The 12052-nt window shown below is 39.3% G+C and overlaps 1 protein-coding gene across 1 annotated transcript in view; it reads left to right on the top strand.

The window, feature by feature from the left end:
- The window catches only part of SGK1 (serum/glucocorticoid regulated kinase 1), a 68695-nt gene that overhangs the window by 22214 nt on the left and 34429 nt on the right, over positions 1 to 12052 (top strand). The window contains exon 2 of the mRNA XM_062489990.1: positions 455 to 670. Coding sequence (XP_062345974.1) covers positions 455 to 670 — 216 coding nt within the window. The remainder of the gene's footprint in view (positions 1 to 454; positions 671 to 12052) is intronic.

Here is a 12052-nt window from a genome sequence, read left to right as displayed (position 1 = left end):
GTATGAAGTCAGAGATGACACAGGAGATATTGCTGTTGAAAGAAGGGACTGCAGAAAGCAAGTCTTACAATTCTATTCCTGCAAAACCAGTCTGCTTTTTCTCGTGGGGAAACTGAGGGGTTTAGGCTGGAAGTACTTTCTCTGGGTAGTTTTCACTTGCTTCTTAGCAGTCTACTGTGTATTTCAATATATTTATAAAGCCTTTATTTTGTAGATAAATTTATGGAAGACTTGCATGAAGCAGCAAAAAATTCTCAGCATAAAGAGCCTGGCTATGATGATGTGTGCATTCACCCTGACTTCACCTAGTACTTTTTCCTGCAGAAAATTGATCCTGATCCTCATAACTGATTATTTTCCCCAGTTTGTGCTCCTGTCCTCTTTGGAAAACCTGTCGTGCCATCCCAACTGCTGTAAAGCAAAGAGAGTCCATAATCTCCTTCTGTATTGGCAGGTACGGAGGTGGATTAAGAGCCCGATGGTCAACGCTGAAAAGCATCCACATGCCAGCCTCAAATACCCGGGGTCCACTGTGATGAATTTACCTGCAGGGGATTCAGAGCTGGAGCCCCCGCTGTGCCAGACCTGCCTGAGTGACCACCCTTTCCAGCGAGGGATTGCTCCTCAGGAGGCCGAGTCCTGCTCCTGGGAGAGCCAGAGAAACAGCAAAGTAAGCCACTCTTTCCTCCTCACAAGCTTTGTTTACATGTTTTTTACTGATAACAGGTCTGTACTTAAAATGGTCCTGTATTTATGAGACTGTGTGCCTCCGGAAGAGAAGGGATGTTCCAAAATCTGAAACTCTGCTGACCGAGGCTGTTGTGCACATCTGGGCTCTGCTTTCTACCTTCAAATTTGGTATCCATGGAAAACAGAACACTCTTCACTGAAGTGCTGTCATAGTATTTGAACAGATTAGCAGTAATAATAAATAGTATTCCCCTGTTTTACAGAAACTGAGGTGAGGATAGGTGATATTATCTTTCCAAGGTAATGAAAAGGACACAGAGTTGTTAATTTTTTCCCTTCTCTCCCACAAGTACAAAACCACCCTTCATCTCCTCTACCCCCCAAAACCACATCTAGCTTTCTTTTTAGAAATCAGAATTTGGCACAGGGAGTTTTTCCAAACAGGAGGTGAATTATTCAGGGGGTCTTCTAGCAAAAGGGAAGCTTTGTCTCAAGTTGTGTTAGTATGTTGTAGATGACACCATCCCTCATCTAGTGCTGGCCAGTTACATGCAGGTGTGAACGTGGCAAAACTGTGAAGGCTGAGATGAAATGGTCGAGAAGGGGCTTTTCTGAAGCAGACTTTGGACCTTTTTTTCGTTGCTCAGCTCCAGATAATCCCTGTGGAGAAAAGCCAAATGCAGAACAGAAAGTTTTCCTCAGAGCCTGTCATCCCTGACAGAATTATCCCTTGCCTGGAAACGGTGTGCAAAAAAAAGGAGAGAGTTGTAGAAACATAAAAGCAAACAAATAAGAATCTTTCCAAGTACAAAGCAGAGCAAATGTGACAAAGCATTTATCAGAGCCTTAGCATACAGCTCACAGCAGATACATTTTTTCAAGTTACATCTGCTGCATTTTTAAACAGGGAGATCCAAGCTGAAGGTAAAAATGGAAGTCCTGTGCACTTCTGAAACCCAGCAAAGGAATTGTGGTTAAACATGTGCAAGTGAAGGAGCTAATTACTGCTCCATTTCACTTCATTAAGAAGATTAATTTTGCTCAGGATGAAGCATTAAGAAATGAAAGAACCAAAGACACAGGATTCTACAAATCCATTGCCTTGCTGTAAATCTCATGTACTCCTGTAGAGCTGCAGGGCCTCACAACTGATTTTCATTAGTTTTCACATGCATGTGGGGTAGATTTGGCTGAATGCAGATTCCCCTGGACCTCTCTCAGAGTCTCCTTTCTGCAGGCAGTGGAGAGGCTGCTTACTCAGCAACTGGAGTCTGCAGCGAGAGAGATATTTTGCACGCTGCATTAAAAACATCATTATCTGGCAAAAGACTTCTTGGATAAAGCTATCCTGAATAAGGAGTCTTTAAAGTAAGTTAAAGCACAGAGTCCTTGATGTGATTAAATGTAAGGTCACTACCTTTTTCGCTACAGTAAAACCAGGCAGGAAGCTTTTAATAATAAAGGCTGAAGGAGTTCTGTGTGTGACCTTTTCAAGGTGTAAAGAGAGTTTCTGGGTGAGATTCTGTTCGAGGGTTACAAATGGCACAAGCTGCATAAGTGTGAAATAACTCCCCTCACTTTAAACCAGTGAACTTGAACAGACAGTTCTGTATTTCAAGTATTGTATTTCTGCACTCTGTATTGTGATCTCCGTTAAATCAGCAGGGAGCTTGGATTGTGCCAGTCATCTCTCCTGGATAATTCTTGTTTCTTTTTCTCCACTGCTCTTCCTTCTCTGTTTTTCAGTACTGGAACCAGGTACTGGTATAATGATTATAGTTCCTTTGTGCTGTGCTCAACACCAACCTGTACAAGGGTCCTACTGACTCTGTCCTTTTACTCAAGGGCAAGTTAACTCAGAAACAAATCAGCTGTGAAATATTATTAAAGGTTTATTCTAGGCAACAAGCTTTTTCTGACAGGCTTCAGGCTATCCTAATCAGTTTGAAAAAAGCCTTATAAAAACCAACCTGATTAAAACACATCACCCAAGAGGACACGTGTCTGTATTCCCATTCTTATTTCCAGCACAGAACAAGGGAAAAAATCATTACTGCTTGTTTACTGTGATTGTAATTATGTAGAGGAGTCTTTAAAAATTGACTTAGCATAAATAAGATTATTTTGAAACTAAAAGTATTTTAAATAATGGTTTTTAATTATTATTATTATATGCCCTCATTTCCATTTCCCCAGGCTTTTCTATTAAGGCATGTGCCAGTTGGAATTTTTGTAAATTCCTGATTATAAATTACTGATGTAACCTCTACTAAGTGTCCTCTGTTATTTGTATGATAGTGTATTATCTCTGCATTTTTATGATTTTTTTTATGCTTTGTTTACAGTGGACTAGATAATTATCAAGCATTGACAGAAAATCATGCTAATTTTCACATGACTGGCTTACATAGGTATATTATTGTTTTTTTGTAACCGATGTGGATTAGTTGTATGGGAGCTTATATCTGCTCTACTAGTATAACAGCTGGAGCCCTAAGGGCTTGGACCACTGCCAGGGTAGTGATTTACAATAACCAAACCTTGCTTTTCCATGTCTATCTGCATAGTTCAGGTTGCACATAACTCCCTGGCTTGATGAGGAGGGTAAATTTGCTTTCAAAATAAATTACCATGCTGTGTAATGAATACCTCATGTGAATAAGCTGGTTTTGAAAGAGCAGGCAACCCTCTTAGAGTTACATTGCTGTCTGCTAAACAGAGAGAGGCAAACATCATGAAAATTGGGTGTGATTTAAATCTCTCAGGTGAGGGTTACCAAGTTGGATTATAAGAAGCAAATCTTACTCATATGCACACACACACATAAAATTAATGCTCTGCACAACCTGTGTATTCCACCTCCATTGTATTGTTATGCCTTTGTTTCAAACCTTTCTCTAAATAAGCAAAACATAGGACCTTGTTAGTGAGCTCAAAATATCTTTCTTTTTTTTTTTTTTTTTCTCAGAGCCACGAGCTAGGTTCAAGGTTTGTTCTGTTCTTTCCTCTTTTTCTTAAAAGCTCCTGCTGCCCTATCCATCAGCCGGTGTTTGTCCTGAAGCACCACAGACACATCTATATCTAGTAGACCAAAGACTTGAATGTCTAGAGCTGTCATTTCTTTCCACAGCTGAACGAAAGCCGAGTGCAGCCCCTAGCTAAGGGCTGAGAGGAGGGAAAGGGCGAGCTAACACCTTTACCCCATCTGGGCAACGTGACTTCCAATGGCCAGGACTGTGTCCAGCACAGCCATGGCTCCATGGGACACTCAGGGGTGCTGAGCCAGGAGGGCCCTTCCCCACATCAGGTGCCACGTGGCACATTTAGATCTCTTCACCCTCTCATATCACTTCCGTGGAGCAGGCATGGGAAAGAGATGGAGGCTCCTGAGGCAGTTGCTTTGTCTTCCTCCACCCACTACAGTCCATCCATGCCCAGTGCCTTTTGTGAAGAAGCACCAGGAAAATTTTATTTCGGGCTGCAGGGAATTAAATTTTTTTTTGATAAGTCCTTTGCAGCTTAGTGGAAGTTAATTACTCTCATGGACACTTTTGGATCATGTTATTAGATCCATAGCAGGAATTTATTTTGCTATTGAAATATGTTCAAGGCTCCTGTGTATGGCAGAGCTCTTGAATTCAGACAGATTTCAGCACTTTACTATTTTCATGTCTTGCTTCAGGGATGAGGAATGCTGAAAGAAATGTACCCAAGCCAAAGCCTGGGCAATTATTTGAGATAGTTCTACTCACAAATCTCTCCTACAAATAACTTACAGCTTCTAGAAACTTGCATTTGAGATAGGGTAGGAATATGTTTCAGATTAAATATTTTGCATAAAGGGGCATCATAAAAATAAATGTCTTTTAATGGACTAGAAAAATGTGGATATGTAAAAAAATCTGACTAGCTCTCCATAAAGAAGGAGTTCGGTGACAGATCCGAGTGGGATTTTTAGGGAAAAATGGTTTTATCACATATTTTATATAAATAACCCTCCTACATTTAATGATCCGCTTTGGTAATGAGGCACCCTGTGATTTACACTCTGGTAAGTGCTAGTTCATACACTAACACATGCACATACACAGCAGAGGAAATTAAAATTCTGAAAGCCCAGTGTGGGACAAAAATATTCCTGGAACAAATATATGTGAAAAGTGCTACAATAAAAGACAATTTGAAAAAGAAAAGTAGATTTTAAAAATGGAGTTTGGGTTACAGAATTCCAGAATTGTTCAGTGAAATCAAATCTGGAGAGGACTGTGAGAGGCTCTAACAAGCATGAGCAAATTAACAACCTGATGGCAGATTTCACTTCATAGAGAGAGAAACACAGTACTGCACTTTGATGGAATAATTGCAACTACCCAGAACACACTGTAGGATCTTGAATTAAATGGGATTGCTCTAGAAGGCAGCCTGGATGCCACAGAAAGTAGCTTGGATTTGGATCAGGTCAATCCCACACTCAGCAAAGGAAACACTCTATGCATACATTTAGGAGTACAGCCTTTCATCCACTGAATCTACTTCTGTCCCATATGGAGCAATATGGGGAAGGATGTGAAATAGGTATATCTACTGTGGGTGAGAACAGCAATACCAGGGCAACACATGCCTCTGAAAGGCCTTGCAGAGCAAATTATATCATCTTTTTTTCTTCATCTATTTAATGAAATCCACTTTGGAGTGTCTGGCAGAGACCCCAGTAAGTAGGATCCTTTGGAAATATGTTGTCAAGGAGCAAAGGACAGACAAAGAGGTCAGTGGTCCCATGAGCTTATAGCTCAGACCCATATCAGTGTGAGCTTTGTTGCCTTGCTGGCATGCCCCTTGCAGTGTTTTAGGAAAGATTTATGAAGATTATCTCAATGAGTTATGATTTCTCTTTTGTCCCTTCTTGTTCTTCTTCCAGGAAAAGGAGCTGGCAGAAAGAAAAAATTAACGTCTTTCCAGAAAAATTATAGTGCTGTATTTGCCTGCTCCATGGCAATATTGAAAAGTAGAAATAGGTCTGGAAAGAGAAAATTAAAAACAACTGAGAAATTACCATTTAAGATGAGAAACAACAGGAAAATATTATATAAAAGATTTGTGGTATAAAAGACTTAACATTATAAGCAGACTTTAAATATAAAAAGGTACAGGGATATGCAACTGTCTGCCAAAACAGAAGAATCACACTTAGTGACATCTGGCTGAAGTTTAATATATTCATGCATAGGATGTTCCTGCCTTTACAGTACATTTTTTTTACTTCAGATTTCAGAGTATGTTTTGCTATGGCCCCTAAGATTGGAAGATGGGGGCTTATCTCACTGAGCTGGGAAACTGCACCTTGTGTTCATAGAAGTGACAGACAGAGAGATAATTTTTTAGATAACCCTTTTTCAGTGCTCCATGTTATACTGAGAAGGATACTTGCAATGTAATCCTAAGGAAGAAAATGTTAAAACCATTAAAGCAAATATTTCTATACTACATGTAATTTAACTTCAGAATCTACAACCACTGAAACTCCACAGCTTCTCTGACCATTTTTAATTCACAAGTAAATCCAGACATGATACGGTGCTCCAGAAATGTATTACAGCACTATCTGAAGATTAAAGAGAGTTTAAGAGAAGAAAGTGGTTCAAGATGAGCAATTAGAACAAAAAAAAAAAAAACAACAAAAAAAGGTATTTTGTACTTGTCTTCATTCTGCAGTTTCTGCTTGAAGAAAGTCTGTCTTTTCTGCATCATCACAAGTCAAAGCTGTAGCTTAATCCTATGAGTTGACAGTTTCTAATGAAAAAGCCATTTTTCACCAGCAGCGCTTATATCTATTTCCTAAATAGCTGTTTCTAGCTGACTACACTAAAGCTCTTTCAGCTAATGATATAAATGTGTCACTAATGGGGTTTTGATGGAATTTGGAATTGAGTACTTTTGAATACTTACCTCCACCCATAAGTACAGGCTTATTTATCTGCCAATAGGTCTCTGCACATTTGGAATTTGCTCGTGTGTATATACAAAGACTGGGGACTCAAACATTATTTTATTGCAGATCCTACAGCTTTAGCAAGATGAAAGCAATCACAGATTTCTCTGTTGCTCAGATTTCTCTGCAGCTGTGAGTATCAGCTGTGAAAGCAACACATGAGTGAGGTGGGAACAGGCTTTATTTCAGGAATTAAATCTAAATGCAGTACATAGTTACATGGGTTTGTAATGGATTGATATGGGGTTATTATGGATAATATTTATTTAGACAAGTCAAAAATGTTTAACACAAAGGCATTTTCAAATGGAAATAGCAAAGCATAGTTTGCAAATGCACAGGCTAAAATTATGTGTAATTTCAGTGAATAGGAAAGACTGAATAGCAGACAATTGCCTGTGGGGGGTTTTACAGTCCCAAATGACAAAGAGAATGTCTATATAGCACAGAGCATATAAATCAGCTCCATGGCTCAAAGAAATTATGTGATACATCAATCATCTGCTTTACAAATACGCAGTGAGGCACTCAGTCATTTGTATATCCATCACAGGTCTGTTCAAGTGCCACAGACTTAGTAAATTAATTGGACAAGTCAATATCAAAATCTAAAAATACGTTCTCCTCCTTTCTAAATGCTGGTTCAACACTACTGAAGATAATTAAAATATGTCTTATTTTAAAGAAACTGTCAAGTGTTTTCCCTGAGGATATCTACAGCTGGAAAATGGTTTATTATTCTTTCCATGGGGTTTTCATAGTACCTGAACTGGAAATTACATCTTTTTCTCTCTCTTTCTTAAGTTATTTTTGTTTTTTAATATGGTTTTTATCTAGCACCTTTTGAAGTCAGCTATTCAAATGATTTTGCTGGCAGTCAAAGGGGTGACAGAAAAGTATTCCTTCCTATACTGGTGGTAGAAATACAAAAATACACAGAAGAGTGAGTGTGAGGAATCTGGGCCAAACACAGTAGACCAAATTTCTGTTTAATTTTGTCATGCAAGATAGATGAAGTTCATTTCTGATTATCAACTGGTCAGCCACTTGAGGCCAAGAGATTTTCTTACTAGAATTGAATAATGTTCTCCATTTCCTCCAAATCCAGCTTCTGGTAACATTTAGTAGCTGACCTCAAAGACGAAAGTCAACAAAACCAGTAAAAAAGCAGTTTGAGAAGAATTTTTTTTTCTTTAACAGTCAAATGCTGTGTGAGATTCCTTTGGTCTACAAAGGTTCTACTTAGCAAGAGCAACTGGAGTTGCTCTCCTCAGCTAGAGTGTGATTTTAATCTGTTTACTGCCCATCTTGTAATCATTGCTTCAGCTCATTTTGAAGATAATTCCATGCTTCACAGTAGATAAATAAAGGAGTCTGTTGCATTGTGTGATGAGGTCATAAAAACATTTTGTCGGGCAATTAATACTCCTCTCTTAAAGAGTAACAGCACTACAGATAAAACAAACTTTCATATATGTGTTGTTAAGACCACAGACAGACAGCTAAAGACTAGATCTGCAAAATAGCTGAGTGCATCCCCTGGCCAGCTTGTGTGCACCCTTCCCCACCAAGAGACACTGCATGGCCTGCCTAGACTGCTTCTGAGTATTGGCAGGGGCTGGTCTTCCTTGTCCTTTCCCTCTAAAGAAATTGATCTCTGACCTTGAAACATGTTTCTTAAATAAAAATTTGTTTCTTCCCCTGGCTACTCTGTATGCCCCGGTGTGTCTGCCCAAACAAGGCAAGACACCCGAAGTTATCTTGGTCAGTGCTCGTAACACAGTGAACAAGTTTGTTTTGGTCCTAGCATTGGAAATGTTGCATTTCTTTGCTGTTTATAAATAGGCATCACTATTTTTCTGTCTAGAAGTTCCAGATGACCCCTTATTTACTATTTCCCTCTTTGCACAAAGAGGTTATAACTGGCTAAGAACTCAATTGTAAAGTCATGCATTGTGTAAATCCTATTAAAATATTAGTTAATACAGTGCCTGCTGCTCATTTAAGGTAACTTAATGGAATCCACACCCCAGGACTCTTCAGCGTCTCTTCTCTTAATACAGTGTTCTTGCTCTATGCCTAATTATAGAGTTTCCATTTTGTGAAACCTTTTCATCCTTCTGAATAGTTAGCTCAGGATGTTCTAAAAGAGTTTCTGTAATGCACTCTCTGGATTTGACAGACGCATGATAAATCAACTTTTAAACCATTTTCATTAATGGAAGTATAATTATTTCCAAAGCAGCAGTACAGCTGCACAAAGACTTTGTTTGGCCTATACTATATCACACCATATTAACATTCACCTTTAAAACAAAATTAAACTCTGCTCAGGCTCAAAACAGACACACTCTCTCAAAATTATTTTGGAGCCTTACTGGAAAAGACATTACTGTTTTTATCATCCCATGGTAGTTTTGCATAAGTCAGAGAATTCATTTTAAAGGGGAAAAAAAATCCTGAGACAGAGCTCAGGGAGATTGTGGGATGGGTGTCATCTCATCTAATGTCTATAAAATGCATATGAGTCTGGAAGGAGTAAGGCCCATGGGACTTCCATAGATTAGAAATGCCAGTTTAAAGGAATTTAAAATGAATCCAAACCTTCTAATTAAGAAATCCTTAAATGTGAGCTGTCATGTGAATCCATGTGGGGTTTTGCTTTCCTGTGAAACCAAGAATTTTTTTGCAGAGAAGTGGACTTACAGACAGAAGTAAAATCGAAACAACACACAAATGTGTTAATTCCAATAAACATTTGACAAGTGTGCTAGCACCCGATAACTTCTGCCTTCTGGAGCAGAATCTATTGCCCATAGTTACATGCTTAAATCTTGCACATACTTAAATACTTCAGAATAGTGCTCAGCAAGCAAATAGAAAAAACGAAAAGAGATTAGATTTATTTATCTGAGCTATGAAAAAGGATTAAGAATGGTCTCGAAGAGGACGTGGTACGATCCACTCTTGCCCTTGAAATATAAGACGAGCTGCTGAGAGGGGGTGCCTCCCACATATTACTGAAAGTGTGAAGTGGAAACCTGAGGACTACAATTTAGATAAGTGTCAAATCTGTTAGGTGGGGAAGACAAATACCTCTCTACTTCCAAAGCATCTTCTAACTACCGGTCGGCAATAAACTTGTCCAGGTGAAAATGGAGGATGCTGTGAATGCCTCCTTTTGCAGTCTGTAAAGGCAAACGCACCAAACATTGTAGCTGGCTTGAACCCTGGGTAGCCTTCCTGAAACCCCTCATTTGGGTATTAAGGGATTGCGAGATGAAGTGCGGGTGGGGAGGTCCTAAAGGTCTCATTTGTGAGTGGCCGAGTTTTGCCATCAGCGATTCAGCTGCATTTCAAGCAGACTCATGGAAGGCAGGAGAAACAGATCTGATTTCTATAGGTTGGAAAGACCTGTCAAAACTGGAGCATTTGTTGACAGGCTTAGTCTATTAGATGAAAACAGGGATTGATGCTCTTGAGAAGCTTTTCAAAAGCCACTCTTAAAAGGCAGGAGTTAGATATCTGATGCTAATATTTCTCCCCCGCCTGTCAAATTATTGGCTGTTGTAACTCTTACTATGAAGCACCTAGTGCTGCTGAAGAGGTACCTGCAGAAGTTCCTATACACCTAGAGTTATAGATTATACTCTAGAAGGTTGATGTCTAAAGGCTAGCTTTTATTAATATGATGATGTTTGGTTTCTTAAGGATTTTTTTTTTTTTTTTAATCTAGCCCTCAGGAGCTGAGGCTCTTTGAGACATAAAGATATTTTGGCTTAAAAAGCTGTCTTTTCATCAAAACAATTCCCCAAGCCCCAAGATACACTTACTGAAAGAAAAATATAGCTACAATCAAAGCCAAATGCATTCAGAAATACAACACAATCTTTTTTTTCTACATAATAAATGACAGCTACTGAGGGAATGGCTACAGATGAAAAGAACAAACTAGCTTTCTTTTCAAAGCACCAAAGGGAAATACATGGAACAATGAAACTGTTCAGTAAACCCTGTCAAGATAAATATCATATATCTGGAAAGAAAAGTACCTTTAAAATCCGATTACTATAACTGGAAGAATTTCAGACATCTGTGTATTTCAGTCATCAGGGGTTTTTGTCAGAATTGGAAGCCCAGGGTTTTTCTGTTTAGTTTTGCTTTCACATGCATCACTGAAATGTTATAAGGTTTTCAGTTCCAGCTGTCTCTGAGGGTGGCTCTCGTTTTTCGAATTCAGCATGTCTGCTAACTATGCTTGTTATATTCCTAATGTGTCAAAACATCATTTACTATCAATATTTGGATTGATACTGCCGAAGTTCCACCCTGATAAAGCACCGCTTAATACTTTCCGCACTCTAGTTTTGGGTGACTCTGAAGATCAGGGTCTGGGAATTCATGCCTAGAAGACATCTCAAAAGGTTTTTATGCTCAGATAGCTCCTCCATCACAGTGTGCCTCTTCTAGGGCCCTGCATTATAGGCACAACTGGAAGAGGAAACTGCTGCAAATTCGTCATTTCCTGGGCTGGGTACAGCCACTGCCACTTCAGTCCAAGGCTTTGCCCACATTTGGTGGGGTATTTCACAACCAATTCAGAAGACAATCTAATCAGAGATCTGCCTCCTCCTTGTCCTCTCAGGCTTGCCTGTGGTGGCAGTGTTTGCAACTTTTGGTCCCTTTGTCTTCTTGGAGCTGTGGAATTGCTGCTGTAGTCTGTGAATCTGTGTTTTTACCACATTAGCACATGCTGAATTCTGTACTGAACCTGTGCTTGCCCCAGTGTATAACTGGAGTAACACAGGAAAAAGGCAATTTGGACACTCTCCAAGCCTTGTATCACTGCCATGGATGCCATCAGCAGCCTGATTCTTCCTTACATTGCATTCCTGCAGTACTGAGAAGAGTGAAAATAAAACCTGTAGGAATATTTGTGGATATATAAGCTAATACAGCTTCCTTTATGAGCTGTCAGCAGATCTTCAGAGGACGTTGTTCCTTGAAGTTTTGCAAAGAGTTTTAGGTGGGGAGTGAAGGTCTGATGCCTTCATAGAACATTTGTCAATATTATTTTTCTTTCAATGAAGCTGCTGTGTATGCTTAGTTTTGAATTTTCAGTGTTTTGGCAGCAGTCTTGTGGTGAGGCTGATTGTAACAGAATTGCTCAATTCTGTCACAACCTCAAAATCCGTTTGGCTCTGACGTGATTGTTGCCAGTTTTGGGTGGGTTGGGATCATATGTTATCATTTCACTAAGAATGCTGCTTCAATTTCTTTGAGGGAAAATCATTGCCTCTTCTTGGACCAAAGCCACAATTCATAAATCAGTTAATCCTGCTGATAGTCTTACTGATAAGGATGGACCACTGC

Source organism: Cinclus cinclus, chromosome 3 (genome assembly GCF_963662255.1).
Source record: "Cinclus cinclus chromosome 3, bCinCin1.1, whole genome shotgun sequence".
Lineage (NCBI taxonomy): Eukaryota > Metazoa > Chordata > Aves > Passeriformes > Cinclidae > Cinclus > Cinclus cinclus.
Note: the sequence above shows the minus strand (reverse complement) of the source record. Positions and strands in the feature narration are given on the sequence as shown.